The sequence below is a fragment of the Prinia subflava genome, chromosome 14, assembly GCF_021018805.1.
Source record: "Prinia subflava isolate CZ2003 ecotype Zambia chromosome 14, Cam_Psub_1.2, whole genome shotgun sequence".
NCBI classification, from domain to species: domain Eukaryota; kingdom Metazoa; phylum Chordata; class Aves; order Passeriformes; family Cisticolidae; genus Prinia; species Prinia subflava.
Genome location: NC_086260.1, coordinates 7,027,425 through 7,049,919, shown reverse-complemented (window position 1 = coordinate 7,049,919; position 22,495 = coordinate 7,027,425). Strand labels below are relative to the sequence as shown.

The 22,495-nt window shown below is 47.7% G+C and overlaps 1 protein-coding gene across 2 annotated transcripts in view; it reads right to left on the bottom strand.

The window, feature by feature from the left end:
* The window catches only part of CADPS (calcium dependent secretion activator), a 208,717-nt gene extending 190,867 nt beyond the window's left edge, over window positions 1-17,850 (bottom strand). For both annotated transcript variants that reach the window (XM_063411759.1, XM_063411760.1), the window contains exon 1: window positions 17,406-17,850. In XM_063411759.1, coding sequence (XP_063267829.1) covers window positions 17,406-17,786 — 381 coding nt within the window. In that variant the 5' untranslated portion in view covers window positions 17,787-17,850. The remainder of the gene's footprint in view (window positions 1-17,405) is intronic.
* Between the last annotated feature and the right edge of the window lie 4,645 nt (window positions 17,851-22,495).

Below are 22,495 nucleotides of genomic sequence, written 5' to 3'. Positions count from 1 at the left end.
AAAATTGAAGCCTCAGGGAGAGCTGGGGCTGCTTGCACACCATTTCAGCCACATGAGGCTTAGCTTTAAACATCTTTGGGGAGAAAATATTTGCAGTCCAATTTGAGGTCCAGAAAAAAAGGACATTAGCGCCCAAACCTTCAGCATTTCTCCCCCCAAAACCAAAAAGTACCATGGATCCATTTCTAAACAGCAACTCTTGGGTAGCCCTTGCTTTGCCTTATTCCCACCTACTGGGGGAAGTGTCCTTGCACAGTCCAAAGGCCCTCCTTGTCTCTTTGTATGGAGGTGAAGCAGAAGCAAATGGTGTTTCTGCTTCAAGATGAGTACCTTCCTCCCACTCCTCCTCTTCCCTTTCTTCCCTCTTTTGCCACAGTTTTCCAGCAGTGACTAGTGATGCTCCTCAACAGGGCAGCCACAAACATGCAGAAACAGGTCCATGTGAATCGAATACATTTACACCCGCGCACATGCTTCTGGCAAACAGCTCGCAAAGTTAGGCTGACACAAATGATGGAGTATGAGAAATAAAGCTCCCTCCTGCTGTGACATTTTAAAACAATTCAGCAGGCTTTTCACACCAGGAAAAGCTGGGGCTGTGTGTGCTGCCAGGAGTGAATGTGCTGCAGCTCTGTGCGTGGCTCCAGAGGCAGAAAATTACTCTGCAGTGATGCAAGCGACTGCTTCATTCCTGATATCCCTGAAACAAGTTCAGAAACTGGACCAGCAAGGGTTTCACAAGGACACCATACTCTCCTGGGTGCAGGTGCCAAGGTTCTGTAATGACAAAGAGCAGCAAAGGACCAAATCAGGCATCACTGGGCCACAGTGAGTACCAGAATCACTAAGTCATCCTTGCTGGCCAGACCAAACTCTCACAGCACAGTAAATGGTTATTTAAGAAATAGATCTGAATTTGTAGGCAACACTAATTTCTGGATATTGAGACTGAATAAGCTAGCTAAACAAAGCGAGGCTGCCACTGGGTCTGCTGCAAGTGGTTTAAGACATGAGATCTGCTGGGAGATGAAAGTTTAGCATTCAGGCTCTCCAGAAACCAAAGTTACAGAGACCTTCAGGTCAAAGGCACAATTCCCTAGCCAATGCCAAACTTCACCCAGTATTCAAGAGCAGCAGCTATTCACCTCCTACCTTCTCCTGAGAGCAAATCAAAGAGAACAGTTGGAAAAACCTCATGGATGCCAAGTACAGTATGAAGGTTTTGGACACAGGATTTTAAGGCAGAATCCTGACAAACCTTTTGTCACACTTCTTACGTGGGACACAGTACTCAGACCAGTTTGCTGTCACTATATGCACGACTTCACTCATTTTAGCAGCAGTAGCATTCACTCCTAGGCTTTCTGGTGGCAGGGACCAGCACCTCATGCACCAGGAGGATACCAGGGAGAGAATAATGCATTTTTTAAAGAATATCACTGAGTCAAATAATTTTATCAGCTCTGGGAAACCTCAGCTTCTGAAGTCACAGCAGCTGAGGAAAGACAGTGTCACAAAGCTGCTGCTGCATGAATGAGAGAGAGACATCTAAAAGCAGAGCACTTTTTATTTCTTCTCTTCCCAAAATGTCATCGTCAATCCCAATGCACTAGAATGAGAAAGCTTTATTTTCACTGGAATGTTCCACCAGCAACATAATGCTGGCTTCCCTGCAGCATTAACAAAATAAACCAAATCTTGTCCCCAATGAAAACAGTCATTTTTTACTACTGACGAGTCACTGCTCTGCCTCACCTCAATGTCCCAGCTCATATAGGTAATTCATAACTAAATTACCTAAAAAGTGGTGCCTGTTTTCACAGCACAATTAATGCAGCAGCAGGTAACAGCCAACACACAACTCCTGCCAACACAAATGTGCTGGTTTCATCTTGGGACCTCTTCCTCTGCTGACAGAGCTCAATAATGCTCCACTAGCATCAACAGGGGCAAAATAAATCACAGATTAAAAACTGACAGTAACAAACCAAAACACTGTGGTCCTGCTGCAATAGTTGATAAAACCTATTTAGCTATCAAATAAGCTCTAAAGGAGAGGGTAAAGGAAGCCAGCAGGGTATGGAATAAAATTTGGCAGCTGCAATTCTGCTGCCAGAAAGGCAGTGGGGCAGGACCATGTCAGGATGGCATCAATTGCAGCGGCAGCTTCAAGGCACTCAGGGCATCCTGTACTACTACAGAGAGCAAGAAGCTCTTCCCCTCCCTCCTCGTACAGAAGACTTCAGGAAGGGAAGAAATTGGGAATCATTACTGTGCCACTGCTCTGAAATACTTTCCCTGTGTAGGTAAGAAACAGCTCCCATCACAAAAAGTATAATTTCAGCGTGCATGTGCATGAATGCACAAGGTAAGAACTAAAAATAGAAGTACCCTATTTCCATGCATCAAGTCAGCAGGTACGGAAACAGCATAAACAGTGATTCAGCAGTAGCCCATATGATGCAGGAGGTTGCTTCTTTGCCTCTGCCTCCCTGTTTGTAGCCCTTCCCACCTCTGCTGAGTTCCCAAGGCCCAGCAGCTCCCAAGAGCAATGCCCAGATCTGCCTTGCAAAGAGAGCCCCAGCCCCACGGGGATCTACCAGCCATGGGGAAATCACTGAATGCTTGGCTCCCTTGGGAAGGGGGTGATGTGAGGTGACTGCAAATGCTCTTCACACAACCAATTCTCAAGTACACAGACATTTAGAGAGCTTTTCTGTCTACAGAAGTTTTTCTAGTGCAGAGTCTACATGCTAACATAATTGGTTTTTTAAACAAGATAGATGTATAATTTGCATTTTTGCTATTTTTTCATTAAGCTTCTGTGTCATACCTACAAAGTCTGATCATTCAAAGTGGGTACAAAGAGCTGCACAATATATAATTACAGTGTATGGCTACAATTTTTGGTGCAAAGTAGTGCTGTGACTCCATAAACACCTCTGAAAAATTGCACAAGACGACACCAAGGACATTTTTTGAATCCTGTGAGATTTGTTACATAAACAGCTACAACCTTGTACCCATGGTTTCAGCAGGGACAATTTGGGTTTTTTGCTGGTTCTCACACCCAATTTTTTCATTAATGTTTGCTTGAGGAGTCAGGAGATACAAGAATAAGAAAATGAAGAGTAGGAATTTCATTTACATTTCATAAAACCGTAGCTAATATCTTCAAGCAGAAATTTTAAAAATACTTCAGTCTTCCCACTGCCCAGGCTCTGTCACTCACCCTTTCAAATGCAGCTAAGTCTCCCAAGCATCCAGGTGAGCAAATCCCTCCTCTAGCCCCTGAAGTCCTGGGAATAAAAATATCTTTAAAGAGCTTCCTTGCACAACTGTGACTTACCCCCACACCATTCCTAGACAGCGTAACTAACCAAGAACAATTGCAGTGCTCAAGGATTTCAACTTAATCTCAGAATGTATTAAAGTCCTTTCTACTCTCACCTTGACATACTTTGAAGTCTGGATGATTTGCATTTTGATGTCTAATTGAAATGAGGATTGCTGCCTGACAGGCCTTAATCTTCTCAAAAACATAGTTGTTCCTCTCTCCCCAAAGCAAGTATTTATCACAAGTTTCACCTTGAATATAGGTCACAGCATTGCAAAGCAAGTTATCAGAGCTGTAAAAAAACCCAAAACAAACTACCACAAAGATTCTGTCTAGGTAAAAACAAACAAATTCAAAAGGCACATCTGTTCCCCTGAGTCACAGCAAGGAAAGATTATTACCATTAGCATGAGGGTAATACTGCAAATGAAACTACTGGCTAAAGAACAAAAGAAAATAAATCACTTATAAGTGTCATCTTTCATCATTAAATTTTAATAGGAAAACTACTGTGATTTGCTTAGTCTGAATATATATGCAATGTAAAGAGACCCTCTGACATCATCGAGGCAGAACACCACAAGATAAATGGAGATGATTTGCCACGCCACTGGAGCAGCTGTAACTCCCCCCCAAACCTGCAGCTACCAAACAGCAAGGCAGCTGCTTCTGGCCATTGGCTCTTGTGCCTTTGGCTGAGAGGAAAGAATCAGAGGTCTCACTCTTCTCCTACCTGTGTGGGCTTTAACAGAGGGCAGCTGAGCTGCTACTCTAGTTAAAATGCCCATCTCCTGTTAGTCACAGTTGGTTGTCCCTGAAGCCTGAGCCATCACCACAGCACAAACATCTGAAGGCTGCATTTTGCACCGAGTGCCCCAAGCAAGGGCAGCCAGAGCACATCCATATGCATCCCGAGAGAGCCCATCTGGAGCACAGCCTCGCTCCACAGACTCCCAGCAATGCAAAACCAGGCTCAGGAGTCCAGACTGCCTTCCCTTCATAAAGCAGTTGTGTTTTGAGAGCAATAAGGATGAAGATTTTCCCGTCCTGCTTCTGTATTACAGTGCAATTCTCCCTCCTGGAGGGCAGCACCCGTGACAAGCTCAGGAAATGTCAAAGGAGCAGTCTGCAGGCAAGCCAGGCACTGCCTGCCTATGGAAACAGCAGGCAGCCTGCTGTCCACCTGCCCAAATGCAAACAGCAGGAAAAGGTGCACTGCTGTTGGGCACAGAGCTGTTCAGATCTATACGAAGCCCCATGTGTGTAAATGAAACATCGGCTCCTGCTATCATCAAATGTGTACAACTTGTAAACATGAATTATGCAAGACTATTAACTGTCTTATTTTAAAAGGGAGTGGCTGTAGAAGCTGTTTGGAGGACACAGCAAGTCACAAAAGGGGCAGCCTCTGGTGCTCAGTGTGTGTGTCTGAGCTACAGCACAGCCACATTCACTGGGTCCAGCCCCAGTGCTCCCCCAGACCTGCATCTCCTGCACTGAGCAATTAACTCAGCATCTCACGAGCTCTCATTGTCTTCCAGTGCTCTATGGAGGAAGGAGTAATATTTTCACCACCTTCTTATTTATGACAGCTTGAGAAAGATCTGGATAATTGTGTGAGTCTGTGAAGAAGTAAGCAGAGAGCTGAGCCTGTAACCTGGCCCTAACTCAAGACCCCAGCCAGTGCCCAAACTGCCAAGCTCTGCCTTTGCTTTCACCTTTCACAAGGAACCTTAAACAGCAAACTCCCGCTGAGACCAAGGAGCTCCAGGCTGTTTCACCTCAGTAATTTTCTTGTTGACTAATGAACCCTCACACTCAGCAGAGCCCACAGAGGAGGATGCCAGCCTGGAGTAAGGCTGCACAGCCCATGTCACAAGTGCCACCACGTTGGAGGCTGCGGGCAGCCGCGGGCAGGGACGCCGGGTGCAGGCTGGCAGCACGGAGCACTCACCCATCCTCAGCACACAGAGCCCTGCAGGCCGCTGAGCCCAGCCCTCCCTGAGCAGACACCGTGCTCAGCAGACACGCTAAAGTTGCTGATGGCAAGCTCTGGCTGTAAATTACCTATAGATTGAGAAGGCTTTTGATACAATTTTACACAAAACATTAATTCCTCTGTTCAGTACAAATGCTGGTAAGACTAAGTGGCAGGGCTGTACACAGCAAATAAGCATGTTGGAACATAAAAAGTGCTGAATTGGAGGCACAGGTGGGTATTAAGGCCAGTTTCATTCACTGTATATATCATGGGCTTGGAAGAACAAACATCAAACACCATGATTACATTTACTGATGATTCAGATTTGTGTGGGCTCCTCAATACACAAGAGGAGGGCAATAAAGTCCTGGACAACTGTGAGCAAGCAAGCACCTCGGGGGATAATTAAATTAATCTGAGTTATGGAAATGCCACACAACAAGGCTAAAACATAAAGCAAACAACATTGTAAAGGACTTTGCACTCAAGAAACTATACGAGACAAACACAGACTACTGCTTGTCCCCAGGGACCCACCAGGGTGCCAGGTGCTGTACAAGCCCATCAGGTGAAAACAGGATACACACGAAGTTCTAAAAAAAAAAAAACCAATCTCAGTGATCCCAGTTGTATGTGCTCCCAGCCCAAGAACCTGTGGCTTTAGAAAGGGCCTTGCTACAAGGGGACCACTGGTGACACAGCAGCTCTGGGGCCACCCTGGCAAAACAAATCCATGCATGGGACCCCAGGCCACAGCACCTGCCTCCCACCTGGCTTCCCAACTCCCAGTCCCTATTACCAGCTGCTCCCAAGACTCTTGACCATTGCTCCCCATTTGGTACGTGCCCCTAACGGCCTGGGCAGCCCCACCACGCTGAACAGCCCTGTGTGATGCAAGACAGCTGCCTTAGAGACACTGAGGCACCTTCCCTGAGCCACCCTGAGCAAAGGCATCACTGGCAGGGTGTCACAGCAGGCACAGAGCCCCTTCCAGACAGGTCCCAAGAGCATGTCAGACTGAGACTGGGGAACACAAAGCATCTGGAGCAGCAACATAAGCGAGGGCATGGGAGAAATCAGAAGTGGCAGAGCTGCCCAAGGCCCTGGAGGCATGAAGATGCTAAATTTGATGAGGTTGAGGAAAGGAGCCAAAAGGAGGAATAAATAGAGCTAATGAGAACACAAGGCATGAGCATTCAAAAACCTTTAACACATTACAAACAGCAATAAAAAGGCAATTAGAATTCTGAGATGCATGGAGGGTAATTGCGTGCACTATAAATAGGTAGTGGGAAGACTGTCCTGCTCAGCAGGATCTGATTCACTTTTGGGGTGACTTCTGTGCAGAATGGAATATTTTGGCATGCAACAGAAGCTGAGAAAAGGGAGTTTGCAGCGAGATGAAATTACAGGAAGAATTTCTATCACTCACATCCTGCTGCATGAAATATGCACCAAGCAGGAGCTTTGCCACAGAGGCTTCAGAGGTCATAGTTTGAGAAACTCCAAATAAAAGTTCAGCAGCAGGGATGCAATGCAGCCTTAGAAGGAAACATCCATTTTATATCAGCCAGCAATGTGTATGGCACAGGAGTTCAGGCACTTCAGTGGCTTTCACTATTGATTGAGAAACCTAATGCCCATGGAGACCCCATCCTGCTCAGTTCATAAGCTTTGCACACACACTTGTAACAGCACTTAAAAACAAGCAAAATCAGAAGACTAAAAGTTTAATTCAAGCATCAAATTCCCTTCCTCCATCCTCTTTCAGGCCACTGGCATGTTGCTTCTGTTCCCTACCCATGCCTCAGGCACGCTCTGCCTAGAACCGCCTCCTGGGCTGGTGGAACCCTCAAGGAGCTGCCCATGGCTCAGCCAACATCTTTCAGAGCAGAAGGTACCACTGAATTCCAGGAGCCCATAAACAAGCAGAAATCATACCAGGCAGAGCCTTGGCCAATGTAATCCACCCCTGCACAAACAACTCAAGTCTTTTGAGGACACCAGCTCTCTCTTGAGACAGCTAGAGGCTAAAAGAGTATTATTCCCCACCATCTCTGCATAGCCCTGGGCATACCTGATGCAGAGCAAATGGAAGATGGAAAAGGAAAACACAGCCACGCCTGAGAACTGCCAGCAATCCCTCCTTCCTGCCCCAGCTCCTTCACAGATACCCTTCCAGAGAAGGAAAGTTTGTAGACTAAAGCACCAAACACCTGATAAAAGCAGGGAGCAAAGCTGAAACTTCCCAACTCCAAACTCCCTCAGCCAGGCCTCATGCCCTTCCTAGCTCCCTGTTCTTTCCCACTGCAGAGCATCAGCATTGATTCATGTTTGGGAGCTGCTCTGCCCTCACAAATGACTGAGCACACACAAGGTCTCTGCAGTCCTAACTCCAGCTAGCTCTTTGCTGTGCACCAAAAACCAACCCCATGCAGCTCAGAACATCCCCAGATAACAGCAGCAGATGGCTTCTGCCTAGAGGTCTCGCTGGCAGAGGGTGGTCAGTGGAGCCAGGGTGGGAGGCACAGTGCTGTTTTTGCAGCGTGCACCACTCTCAGGTCCTGCAGCCTCTCCTATGGCTGAAGAAGTGCTGGCTGTGGCCTTCCTTCCTCCTTACACCATGCAGGTAGCAAGGCAGCTGGCTGCTGCTGCACCAGCCCATAGCTTCCTCCTGAGGCAGAGACAAGTCTGTCATCTCTGGCTGCAAGAAGAATGGGAGCTAGGAAGGAAGGAAGTCTAGTGGTGGAGGCAATAAAAGTAAACTCATCACATGCAACATGCAAAGCATCTGTACCCCTTGCTGAATTAGGAAAAGGTATTTGGCGTGTTAGAAGAAAACTGCCTCTTGCTTGATGCTCTGCTTATGTGATATCCACAACAACTTCCAGCTGCCTAAATCCTCTGCTGCTGAGGTGTGGGAGGAGCTGACCCCCTGCAACAGCACATTAGACAAAGTGAAACCACCTCCTTGCAAAAACTACAGTCCCTGGCAGCAGCAGTCCAACAGAACTTCTGGATGGCTACAACTTCTTGTTCCCAAATCATCCAGTATTTTCTGTGCCTAAGTACAACACCTGAATGCTCCTTGCTTCCCAGCCCAAACCCATCCGACAGGGACACCTGAAGGGAATGCTGAGTGGAACACAGGTTGCATCTGGCTGGGTGTTCATGGAGCAACTTCTCCCTTCCACAGCCATTTGTAACAGCTACATATCAAGGCTGGCCGGAGCAAGCCCAGAAATTTCTTCCCAAAGTGTCTTTGCAGTATTTAGATTCACTTGGGCAACTGGCTGGACAGGGCTTCCCCAAATCACTCCTTGGGATAGGAGCTCATTTCCAAGCGAAGCACCAGCTGGAAATCAGATAGGTGGGTACCTTCTTGTAGAACCAACATCAGTGAGCATGGAGCTGAATACTGGTCTATTTTTCCTCTAACAGCCAAGTCCCTTTACCTCCCCAGGATGCCACCAGCCAGGCACCTTGTTCTCTCCAGTGCCACACAGAGTCTGTAGGTTGGCTGTGACCTCTCTGAGCTCTGAAATGACCCTCATGCACACACCCACATCCCTACCAACAAAGGCAAATCACTCTGAGGAAAGCATGGGGCTGCTCCCCTGCGATGTGGAAGTGGGGAAAAACTTGTGGGTTGTGGTTCCATGTTGGGGTGCTTATAGCAGCAAAATCCTTCAACAGGATTGAAACCTTCTGCACCTCAGGGCAACTCCAACTTAGCATCATGTGCCTTGGTAACTGAACAAATTCCCCAGGAAAGGGAGAATGGTGTCCCACAGGAGTCAGCTAGCCCCGCAAACCTCATCCATTGAAACCATGCACTGCAACAGAGGCTGCTACAAACTTACAGAATCTGCACACTCCCACTGCCACCCTCTCCAGATCAATGGGTTCTCAGGATCAAATGCAAATGCTAGAAATCAAATTGAAATGCTAGAGTAGACACTGCTCTTTACAAGGTAACCTGTGAGACTGTTTCAACAAGACAATTATTAACAAGTAGCTTCTTCTATCAGCAGCTCCTCAACCTGTGTGCCTGGAAAACAGCCTTTCCTCTTTATTACTGTCCTCCCCTGTGCCAGACAGGCAATTGGGAGCCAAACCACTCCCTTTTATCCCTGCTCCAAGAGATTGAACTGAGCCTGTGCATGCCACAGTGCTGCAGCTGCTCTGGATCCAAGTCCTCTTTCCCTTGCAGAAGTGCATCAGGCAACGACAACACCGTAAACAAGTACTTCTTTTCCACTGCCAAAAAGTTTACTGATTTTTTTTCCCCCTAAATTCTTCACCTGGCTGAAGACACACAGTGAGTGATAGACTTGCAGGGACAGGGTCACTCAATCTGACAGGATCAGATCCAGTTTATAAATGCTAATCCTAAATCATCAAGTGTTGATCTATATCCCACCCCAAAAAGGGAGCAGAAGGTGGTCTGCAGAGGGTCTACAGACAAAGCTAGATTTGGAGACTTTTTATTTTAGAAAGTCTAAAAGCACCCTGTCCTTGTGTGAATGTCACCCTAATTTAGCACACGAGATCACAAAAGGCCAGTGCTGGACCATCAGCCCTGTTTGCCAGGGTATTACACAAGTGCATTGTGGCATCAGCCCAAAGTCCTACCAAAGTCAATGGGGTTCTTTCAAGATCTGCACATGGCATTGCCAATCCCCAAAGACAAACACCACAGCACCGTCACTAAAAACATCCACCCTTCTGGCCTGATGACTAAATCTAGATTTCTTTAAGTTTCTTCATCAAATATTAACATTTAGGTATGGGGAGACGCCCATGAGGGTCACTATATACAGACACTACTAAAAGTCCAAGCTCCCAACCTTACTGTAAGTAGACAGACAGGTTTTGAACTATAATAACTACAAACACAGCATCACTTACCCCAAGCTGAATAAATATTTGCATGACACTTTGACTCAGGTGTTTAAATTCTAGAAAATGTCTGACTTTATCAGCCTGAATCACAGACAAACAATACCAAATATTATCACTAAAAGCACCTTTTCAAACAACAATTTCAAAAGGTTAACATCAAACACTCAGCAACTGCACTTTACATCCTGTTTTACGAATGAAGCCCACACAATTCAGAGGAAAACCTGCTTGAAGCAACCCAAATATCCTGTACTCACAAATCACTTCTTCCTAAGCCAGTAGCAGGCTAGGATGCTCTGTGTGTTTTTATCAGTACCTACAAGGTGCACAGGGGAACTCCCCAGGAACTTTCCATCCCCTGCATCTCCCCTCTCCCACCCTCATGAAGAGCAGCTGGACCCTATTGCTGGACCTTGGAGCATGCCCTTCAAGAAGGCTGGCCCAATTCTGACCCACTGGGAGCTGGTGGCACCACTTGCATAAGGAGCATCCAACATGAGGAGACAATTCTGATTGTCCTGCCATGGCTGCACCACGCTCTAAAAGAGCTGGGCAGGGAGGTGGCACCTTCCCTTGGATCTCACCCTGTTCTGTTTCCAGGAAGGGAAGACCTTTGAGGGGCCATTCATCAAATCCCACCCACCCTCCTGGGTGGCAAATGGACAAGAGCTGCTCACCACGAGGCAAAGTCCCTTTTTCTGCTATTTAAGGGAACTCTACTGTTTTAATTAGTCTTAATTTTTAAAGACACACTAAAATATGTGATTTCTAGAGATCACTTTGTGGGTGAAACTCTGTTGCTGCTGAAGTCACTAGCTGGATTCACATCAACACCCTCCAAGCAGCAGCTTTATTGACTATACTGTATTGATTGGTCTTAACATACTGATCAAGTTTACATAATGAAATACAAATAGGATTTTTACCTTGTACCACTCTGGACTACAGCACTGGCAGTAGCTCTGGGGCTTGTATAGATACACTGCTAGTAGCAGAGTAGCGATGGCTTGGCTGCTACTGCTAAATAAGCTAAAACAAATTAAATATTTCTCCAGCTAACAAAAAATTGCATACGGAAATGACTTACCAACCACTTTCCACATAGGTAAATGGAGAACAAGTGACTCACCATTCAGCAGAAGGAATTACAAGTTGTGCGAGAGGCAAAGTGCTTCAGGGAGAGTGTCTAGACTATGCAAAGCAAGGCCATAAATTACACCTTTTGAAATGATGTGCTGTAGCAGGGCTTGGAGCTGCATGATCTGATAAGTCTTCTCCACTCTTAGTTCGTAACATCTCTGGCGCAAGAGGTGCCACCCACAATAATTGAAATGTCAGGCTATGGATCAGGAACTGCAAAGTTTTACAACAGCAAAAGACCAAGCTCACAGCCTATTTAATTACCCACTTCACAATCCAATAAACTGCAAGTATATAAATAGCCAAAGTATGACAAATATTTAATATCTCATAGAATTAAATTAAGATAAGGCACTGGCAAAATAAATGATAAGTGTTTTAACTGAAAACAACCATTTTCTGCAGATTCCAGACAACTTGAGCACAGTAATCACATTCTGCACTCCACACTGCTCAGCAGCACAGCATCTCAGATGTGCCAGACCTTCCTTGCCATGGAAATGCTCTGCAAGCAGGCTCTCCTTCACTTCAGGGTTGCCACAGAGCTGGGGACAGCTCCAGCCAAGAGCCCAGCCACACACACAGCTCTCATTTGATGGTGGCAGTGGCCTGTGCCCACATTAAGCCATCTAAGTGGTGAAGCCAGCCCCTAATGACTCCTCCAGGTTTGTATAGGCATAGCAGTAATAATTATCCTGCAAGCTTTGCTGCAACTACAGAGCTGTGTGTGAGGTCCAGCTCATTCTTGAGAACTGCTTGGACCTTGCATCTACTTCTTAAACAGCACTAGACAGCAACTGAGGGACAGACAGAAAACAAGCACAGCATTGTCATTACCTCTCCTGCCCTGCAGAGCTGAGAAAACCAAAAATCTCCAAGGGTTTCTTGGAACCAGCAGAGCAGAATCCGACCACAAAAACAAATTCCTCCAGCAGAAAGCTGCTAAAATGGGTCCCAACACCACCTGAGTTCACGGTCTGTCCCAGAAGAACAATGTGTTGGTGGTTTCATGAGAGAACTCGTGTAAATATGGCATGAGAGTGACAATCCAACCCATGATAAGGAAGAAGAATGTGGTTATTTGGAAGGCTGCACTAGCTTTACTGTGTCCTAACTGTTGTAGCATCTGTGTGCCTGCTGAAATGGCAGAAATTCAATATTTTAAGATGCATTGTAACCAGTTTAACAGTTTCTGACCCCTCACACCTGTTCTGCATTAAGCACTGTGCTTAAATCAATCACCATTCAGCAAAGCACAAGCTTAAGCGCTTTGCTGAATTCGACTGAGAATTTTGCTAATGCACCTGACGTCATCCCACAGGCTTACACAGGGACCCAAATCATGAGCCACTTCTTCCAGGAGCAGCCCTGGTAATCTGCAACATATCTGCAACTTTTTTCATCCCGCATTTATCCCACTGGGAACTGATTTACTCTCCTGCCTGCCTACTCCCTTGTTCTGCAGGAAGGAAAACAGGCAGTGGCAGCCACGACTGCCAATGGCTGACCTAATGTGCTCTCCACATTTTATCCCCTAGAAAGTTCTTTTTGCTTCCCCACTCCCAACAAATGTTTTCAGTTTATGCTATTTTGAAGGAGCAACCTCCAATTCCAGGGCTGTGCTGTGCCTTTTGACTGCCATGCTGTGGAGATATTTAGCAAGAGGTTCAACCCACATCTAAGGATGCTTGGTTTGCATCACTAGACACACACCTTGTCCAACATCTCTAGGCTGCCAGCTGAGCTCTCTTCCCAAAGGCTTCAGACAGATGGAACCAAGTGGGAAGAGGCACCAAGCACAGCTGGTCGTCTCAACTCTACTTCCAACAGATCAGCATGAGCTAGAGAAAAGACCACACACATCCTGGGCAAGCAATTACCAAGCTCAGTGCCATCTGCAGTAATAAAACACGTTGTTCTGAGAGCCATGGAGCTGGCAAAGCCACTTTCCCCCTGAGCTGCATCATGAGGCTGGAGCCTTCTATGTCCAGCAATATTGTAAGCTCTGATGGGAGTTTTGACTCCACATTCAGTAGATCTCTTGCTCAGATTCCCGTGTCTAGTAAGGGCTGCCCACACACTGCACCTTCCTCCCATCTGGGGTAGGAGATAAAAATGAAATCTCCCTCTTTTCACCAAGCTTTACAGGGATGAGTATCTTGCAGACCACTATCTGCATCTCAAATGTGCCTGGAATTCAATGGTGGCTTAAAAAAGAAACCTAAGTGGGAAAACAGCACAGGCAGGTACCTAATAAGCCTTTTTTCTTTTCCCTTAGGAAATACTGCTAGTAAGATGTAAATAAAAGATCTTACAGGTAGGCATCACAGATGTGTAGTACTCAAGTGGAGTCTTACCCCATAAACATCAGAATAAACCCAAAGCAGAGGTGTAGATTTGAACACATTGATCTTAAAAAACAGTTTTTCCTCTGTTGCTGAGATTTCTGGGGTCTCAGGATCAGAAAAATATCAGTTCTGAGTGACATCTGCTTAAATTCACCTGGAAATCTGAAACAGAGTTTGCTGCTGGTGTAAACAAGCAGTGCTGTCATGCCCACATGCAGTAAATACCCAGCTATACCATCCATTCACCCTTTCCCGCTGCTTACTTCGCTCTCATATACATTCTAATTTATCAAACAGCAGGTAATTACCTTTGTGGTGCAACAGCACCTTAACCACACAGTTCCCTTTATTCCAGGGTGGTTCATGGGTGCTGCAGAACACCAGGCTGCATTTTCCAGCTCCAAAGCACCACACCTGCGTGCGTGGCTCCACAGCTGGTGCCCGCTGTGTCTGTGCTGTGCTGGAACACGCGGCCCCCGGGGCAGCAGCCAGCTCTGACACAGCAGCGCTGCAGGATCAAGGAGGGAGGATTACACACCTCAGGAGAGGTACCACAGGGATCTACAGCCCAGGCAAGAACTTCAGTGCTGCAGCCACAACAAAAACAACGCTTTCCCATCTGAGAAAATTGCAAAGAAGGTGAAGCTATAAGAAGCTGCCTGGGCTCTGGGAGCCTGACAGGGGCTGTCTGCAACACAGCCCAGCTCAGCTGTGGTCCTCCAGCTGTGGTGGGGATGGGCTGGCTGTTATCAGGTAACCCAGCCAGGAAACTGCTCTGCAGAGCAACAGCTTCACTGCCTCACCTGCAAAGCCATGGTCACCTGCCTGGGCTGTGCTCGGGGTCACAGCATCTCCTGTTCTACAGGGAGGGCTGTGAGCCAGGTGAAGCCAAACCTCATCCTTCTCCTTCCAGCACAGGGCAGAACCTGCTGAGCACGGCTGAGGACAGGTCCCCAGCACTCACTGCTGAAGTTCTGCCCAGGCACCTCTGCGGTGGCACCTCCCTGCCATGGGTGTGGGGTGTGAGCAGCCTGGTGTGAAGCCAAGTCCTTTTGCCTGGGCAGGGCCCCACTGGGACTCCCAGACATGCTGCCCATGGGCAGTGACTGCAGGGGGCAGGTTCAGGCCCTGGCATCTCCAGGGGTCCACAAGTGCAGTGGATCAAGCAGCCTCCCTGTCCAGCACCACTGGGAAAGGAGGGAGCGTGGTCCTGCAACCAGCCTGGAGACTGCAAATGACAATGCTTGAGGACCTTCTGCTCCCTGTTTCCTCAAGGATGAAACAATTCCCTGGCAAACTGCAGACTGTGAGGGTGGAGAGGCAAGTGGCACATGGGAAAGGAAGCAGTTTATCCCTCCTTTGCCAATGAGCAAACTGACCCAACAACCCCCATTAGTGCAGGACCAAAATCCAATTTTCTCTCACCTTTCCTCTAAGAAGCAAAATGCATTTGTTCCACTCTGGTGAATCTTGAGCACCTGATACTTTCATCATTACTGAAGACCTAACCAATACAGTGCAACAGAAGCTCAGTGCCCAAGAGGGATCAAGTCCTGCACCTTCACCCTCTGGTCCCCCTTCTGCCAGAGAAGGAAGTGTGCACTTTCCCAGAGAGATGTGTGAGGAAAGCAAAGCAGAGGAGCACATGAAGTCCATCAACAAACTTGAGGGTCTGGCAGTCCTTCAATTGACTTCAACAGGAGTTGTGGCTAAGAAAAAAACAGCAAGGATCTACTCCCATCATGACAACTGAATACAGAGATATAGAGAAGACAAAAAAACCAAATTAATTCACCCTTTAAAGGGTGAGTTCAATTTGACATGTGTTATCATGGTAAATTTAGCTTTCCCAATTCCATTTCACTGCTAAGTTTGAGGGAGATGTTCAGCCCCCAAGACACACCTACTTTCGCCATGTTAATAAGCCAGAAATATTTCCCTATGTTCTTCATTTCACAGAGAATGGATTATTTCCTCCCAAGATTGTAACTTCCACATACCCTTGAATATTGCTGCCATTTTGCAATTTTTCTCGTTATTCCGCATTTCTTTGTTTCACCTGCACTTCATTCCCAAGTTTTTCCTTTCCTTTCTCTTGTCCTTTCACAGTGCACTATTTTGATTTCAGGGACTGTAAACTGTCCTTCACACCCACTCTTCTCTGAACTGCGAGGATGCTGCATGCTCCTTTGGATAAACCACTTGACAATTTCAGTTCACTTAAGTGAGAAACAGTTGCAGGACTTATTTGGTTTCATTTCAGTGAAACTAACAATCACGTAAGTTTCATTATCTCTCTCTAACACAAAGAAGTTGCACCGGGAAACAAAAGCCAAAACAACTTTGGAAATTCACAATCTGTTGAAAAGTGTTGTAGGCAAAAAGAACTGATAAATGAAACTCCAAACTTGGCTATAATTTCAGCCATGTACTTTGCTCAGCAAACAAGCAGATCATTCAACCTTCCAGCAACAGATTGCCCTATATTGCCTTTAAACTACATGATACAGTACGGATACACTTTCCTACCTCCGTATGTTGCAATGACTAATAATAGTCCTCTGGTGTAGCAGAACTGAATGTCGTTTGCATCACTACATCCAGGAGTCTGCCTGAATCGTAAAGGTCATTTGTGAACACCGAACAGTTTCAAGGCTAAAACTACAGTCTAAGAAACTCAACCGAAAATGGTGACAAAAAGTCAGCCAGCTGTTTGAGAGAGCTACACTGCACCACAGACCTAACTGGCTGCCACAGGGAAAAAGTTGGCTGCATTTGACTGAAAGATGCCTGTGTGCAGATACAGAAAAAACTTAATTTCTACCCTGGCCCACGAGCTTGTGCCTCAGAGGAGAAACAAGCTCCAAGACAGCTCCTGGAGATGGGGAGCGCAGGTGAAGTGCTCCTGTTCAGCCTCTGCCTGGAGCAGCACACGGCCCTGCTGTGGTGACACACTTGGGGAGGAAGGGTCAGGACTGTGGCAGAGACTTCATCACAAACCTCTGCTGATGCATTTTGCTGGGAAACTGCTCTTGGGGAGCTCGCCACACTTTAAACACTTGCAAGAAGTTGAAATGAGACTCAGCAACTCCCCAAGTCAGTGCCAGCACTCCCAGTTAAGCAAACTTTGCAGTAAGCATGGAGTTGTGGAGTCCTGACGCAGGAGGCAATAGCATGTGCCTGGTGTTTTCCAGCATTATGACCCATTTCTCTCCTTTCAACAACCTTCAAATGGCCAACATCCCAAACTTCCCGAATCTCGATGTTGCGTAACTAGAAGCAACGATGTATGTCACCGCGCCGGCTCTGTGTGGGAGACCGTGTCGGGGAGCACACGGAGGGTGACAAGGGGTCAGGGGGCTTCCCCGAGCCCCGGGCCAGGGCTGCTGCCAGCGAACCGCACCACGTGGGCCCAAGGTGCCCTGTGCCGGGAGTGCCCTTGGGGTGCCCGGGGAGCTGCAGGCCTGGGGAAAGCAGGAGAGGCGAGGAACGGGCAGGGATGCGGACCGAGGGGTATCTAGAGGAGCGTGCAGAGGGGTAAATCAACGGCGGGTAGGTGAGAAGGGGGTAGGCAGGCAGGTGGATGGCAGGGGCAGGCAGGAGCAGCCAAAGGTGGGTGATGGAGAGGAGAGGCAGGGCCTGGCCGGCAGGGCAGAGCCGGGCAGGGCAGGGCAGGGCAGTGCACGGCCGGTACCTTCTGCTGCCGGCGGGCCATGTCGGTGGGCTGCTTGGCATTGAAGGGGTAGGCGATGCAGCGCATGACGAAGACGTAGAGCTGCAGCTTCTTCTTCCTCTCCTCCTCCTCCCGCTGCAGCCGCTCCAGCTCATCCTTCTCCTTCTCGCTGGCCACCGAGGGGCTGGGGCTGGCGGGCCGCGCCGCGCTGCTGCCGCGCCCGCCGGGCTGCAGCCCCCCAGCGCTCCCACCGCCACCGGCGCCGCCGCCGCCGCCGCCGCCCGGGCCCTCGCCGGGGCGGCTGGGCGAGAGCCGCGCCGCGGCGGGCGCCAGCGGCTCCTTGCCGCTCTCCTCCTCCACCAGCTCCTCCGACTCCTCCTCGCTGGACGACGGGTCCAACATCGCGGCGGCGACGGCTGGGCTCGGCCGGGCGAGCTCCGGACTGCGCTGGGCTGCGCTCCGCTCGGCGCAGCCGTGTCCGTGCCCGGCTCCGCGCGCCGCCGCGCCCGCGCGCGCCCCCGCCCCGCCCCTCCCCGCCCCGCCCCGCGCGCGCGGGCGCTGGCCGCGGTGCTGCACGCGCGGGGCGAGGGGAGCGAGCGCCGAGCGGGCTCCGCGCATGCCCGGTGGGGGCAGCGCCGCCGCCATGGCCGCGGGGGTCGGAGAGGTGCCGGGTGACCGCCCGGTGGGTGCCTGTGTCCCCGGTGTCCCCACAGCCCCACACCGGCACCGCTGTGTTCTCAATGTCCCCAGAGCCCCCCACACTCAACGCGGTGTCCCCACAGCCCCACACCGGCACCGCTGTGCAAGCGGTGTCCCCAAAGCCGCACACCGGCACCGCTGTGTTCTCAATGTCCCCACAGACCCACACTGGCACCGCTGTGCCTGCGGTGTCCCCAAAGCCCCACACAGGCACCTCTGTGTTCTCAATGTCCCCACAGCCCCACACCGGCACCGCTGTGCCCGCGGTGTCCCCACAGCCCCACACAGGCACCGCTGTGTCCCCGGTGTCCCCACAGCCCCACATTGACACCGCTGTGTCCCCGGTGTCCCCACAGCCCCACACCGGCACCGCTGTGCCCGCGGTGTCCCCACAGAACCCACTGTCCCTCCGAACCTCTGCAACCACACACTGCTGTGTCTTTAATGTCCCCATGGAGACCAATGTCCCTGCTGTGCCCCTGGTGCCCCCACAGCCCAACACAGACATTACTGTGTCCCCACAGCAGCCTGAGCAACAAGAATCCCCGCAGACCTGAGGCTTGCAGCGTTTGTTTTCCACCAAGCAGCTCTTCTTGCACCTCAGTGCAGCTAAAAGTCTTAATCGAAAAGTGATATTGCTGATAAATGTTTCATCTAAGTCACTAATGATTACACGTGTAACGATATCGTGGTGTTCTGCTTTGAAGATTACCTGGGGCAAACTGAGGACTTCAGGAGCCGCTCTGAGGGATGAGTCAGTGAACACATCGTGTGCTCAATGGTTTAATTTTTGGTGATTTTCAGATCTGATTGAGACTTCATTTACATGTATTTGTGGTCGCTGGGTGTTTTCAAGGTTTGTTTTTTCTACTCAATTAGCAGTGCTTCTTTTCTAAATGTCAAAATACCTGTCACCTGTTAATTCATGTTAATAAATATTTAGGAAGGATAGATAAACATTGGCTCATAGTGATGGGGCTGTGAGAATAGCTTGCGGGAGAGGCGATAGGCACTGCTTCTCATGATGTGTTCCAGCGTTTTCCCAATAGCTCAGCTTTCCTTGCTTCTTGCCTACTTCTAATTAAAAGCTCAGTGTAGCAGACGAGTCTGGAAAAACTTCTGGGTCCTGTATTTCCAAAAGCCATGAGAAGTGGCAGAAAAATTGGTGTAGAGAGTGAAAAATGGTTTTCCCCATTTCCATCACCCTTATCTACTAGAGCTGTGGCATTCTGCACACCACCTTGCCATGGTGTTTGTCCTTCCAGCAATGTGGGAAGACCTGGGGATGACAAACTCTCTGTGGGGAAGAACAAAATTGTAAAGTTCCCGCAAACAAAGTTTTCTGTTGAAAGCAGCTGGTCCAAGCTGAAGTTAAGAAAAGTTATTTTAGCCCCTCTTAGCTTTTCTCAGTACAATTTCATTTCATGTCTCCCTATTTATTTTTTCCCAGGCAAACAACTAGAAATACCATGATATCTTTGCTGTGATGCAAATAACCTGCTCGCCTAAGGTGTGTAGTTCTGCTGCCAGTCCCTTGCGAGGGGGACAGGTCATACAGCACCTGCTAGTGCCATTTGGCCCCTAACATTGCTAATGCAAAGATAACTACCACAAGGGCAATGGGTTGTTTCAAAAGTCTACACCTCAGCAAAGTTCTCTTTCTTTTAAAGTTGTCTTTTAGTTTTGCATTTTTTTCTTTTGACTGATGCCATTTTTATAGTATCCATCATAAAAAACCCTTGTCCTGAGTCCAATTGTGCCAATTGTCAATGCAGAAAAAAACCTGAATAAATTACATCAGTGCCTATGATGATATTGTCTATAGGTGATCACATAACAGAGGAGAAAGCAGAAGTCTTTGAGATTTTCAAGAAAGAAATGTCCTTTATTGTATAGGAGAATGGAAAAAATTGTGACATGAGGCTGCAGGTGCTCTCCCTCATAGTTGAGGAGGCAGATGTTCAGAAGCTGCAGCTCTCTGGCTTCCCTCTCCTGGACAACAGAAACAAAGCTCTCTCAGATGATCAGAGGGAAATTGGACTATTTTTTATGAAAGGTTTTCTTTCTGTGATGATTGCTCTGATTGTTGAAGTAACTCTGCAGAGGTGGATTCACAAGAGGAAAGCAGCTGGGAATGACAGAAATAACTTTTGCTGGTAGGAACATCACAGACATTGAGTATCTGCCTATAAAGACAGATTGACTTTTCTGACAGATTGTCAGAAGAGATTCTTTAAATTAATTGATATAAAATAGATACATACAACCACCAAAAAAAGCATGTTCTTTTTTAAGAGACTTCAGAATTATGTTTATCCTTTAGTGGGTGAGATTTGGCTCACTAGAGAACTTTGAACTTGGTTATGTTTTGAAAGGCCTGACTGAATATCAAGGTATAGTTCATGTGGAAGTTTTGCTGGTCCAGAGAAGGAGGGACACATCACAGTCAATGTGACCGACGCTTTATTTCCTTAATTCACACAGCCATGTTTTCACAGTGACTGTGTTTGAATGTGTAGTTACAACATTCATGGTTTTTACTGAACAAAGGAAAGAATCAGGTCAAAAATTGCCAGGCCTCTTGTTTTGTCTTTCCAAACGCTGTATTTGTCCAGAGAGATGTATGCAGCTTCCTCTAAAACATCTCTTACTTGCAGTTGTTTGCATCTTACTGCAAGGCAGTCTGTCTGGCATCGTGCAGGAAAGGGAGCAGTGGAGTGATTATGAAAATTATGTGTACCTAACTTCCAGTGGTATTATTTCATGGTAGGTACTTGTGTAATTACCCATCGCAAGTGGGAAAATGTAGATAAATAAGAGCATTAGCTAAGTAATTTTTGATTTATATTGGGTTTTATTGCTGTTTTCTCTGGATGCTGAAAACAAAGGCTCTTTGGGTTAAAAGGATGCCTAATGTTGGGTAGTTCATTTTCAAGATGAAACACAGCTGCAAAACCCATGGCCCTTTCTAGCTTATCACTTTGGAACAGGCTCCAGGAGGTTTTAAAAATCTACCCCTACATATTTGTTCCCAGCATCATGCATTAATTGCATCTGCTAAAACACTTTCCAGAATAATTACTAAATGAGATCCAAAGTACCTGCATTACTAGCTCTCTTGCAAGTTCCAGTAAGAGGCAATACTCACCATGTGGGAATACCCCACCTTTGTGCCTGTGCCTTTTTACACTAAAAACAAGAAGCAGCAGATACACACACACCAATCCCTGCTGAGGGCAAAATGCTTCCCACCTCTCATGGTTGGAGCCACTGCAGCTGAGTAAAGGAGATTCCAGGTGGCCTCAGATGTTGAAAACAGAGTTGGATGAAGAATAGTAAAAGTATTGTGTGAAATGCTTCAAATTTGTTTCCATTTTATTCAGTGTCCGAGGGAAGAACCTGCTGATATTGGAAAAATCACTACTGTAGTGATTGTATCTCTCTCCAGTTATTTCCATTAGACAGGGGAAATTAGTGTAGATAATGATTCGTGGAAATTACTGCAAAGAAAAGCAGAGCTGAAGCAGAGGCCTTGGCTGTGGGAAGAGACTTACTGTGTACATGGCACCGGGTGCTGTGGCACTGCCTGTGCAAGCAAGTGGGCAGGACCCAAGGCTTGGGAGAAACCCTCAGAAAGAGGGAACTCCACTTAGAGCAGCCATTTGGGAGAGCTTAACAGAATATCTCCTCAGGGAGGCTTGCATTTGCATGAAAACCAAACAAACCCACACTCTTTTTATTAATCCTGGTTAAGGGCCTAAACCAGAATATTTATGAAAGCTGGAAGCAATTAGTGCCTTTGTAAAATCTCTGTGCACTGGTGGCAGGGAGTTGCAGGGACTGTCTGGAAGGGGATAGAAAGGCCCATCTCCTGTGCTGTTTAGCCTCCTCTGAGATGCCTTGTGGCAATGGAATATGATAGGATCGTTAGGGCTGAAAGGGCCAATCATTAACCAAATTCTGCCATGTTCACTACTGAATCATGTCCCCAGAGGCTACATCCACACACCTTTTGAACACTTCCAGGGATAGTGATTCAACCACTTCCTTGGGCAACCTGTTCAAATGCCTGACCACGCTTTCAATGATGAAATTTATCCTTAATATCCACCCTAAACCTCCCCTGGCGGAATATGAAGTCATTTGCAAATCACTTGCACTGGACAAGAGGTTAAGAAGCAGAGTGAGATCGCAGACTCTGGTGCTGGGGCACTTGTTCCTTCTCCCTGCCAGTCACCCACTGCACCCACTGGCTCCTATCCCTATTCCAGACTGGATGGTGCTGTTTTAATGAGCCTGAGATGATTTGCCTTATATTTGCAATATGCTGGGCATGGATCAGAAAACACCTCTGGAGGGGTGTGCAGAGACCCCAGCAAGGATTCACTCTCACTTTAAGACTGACTGCAGAG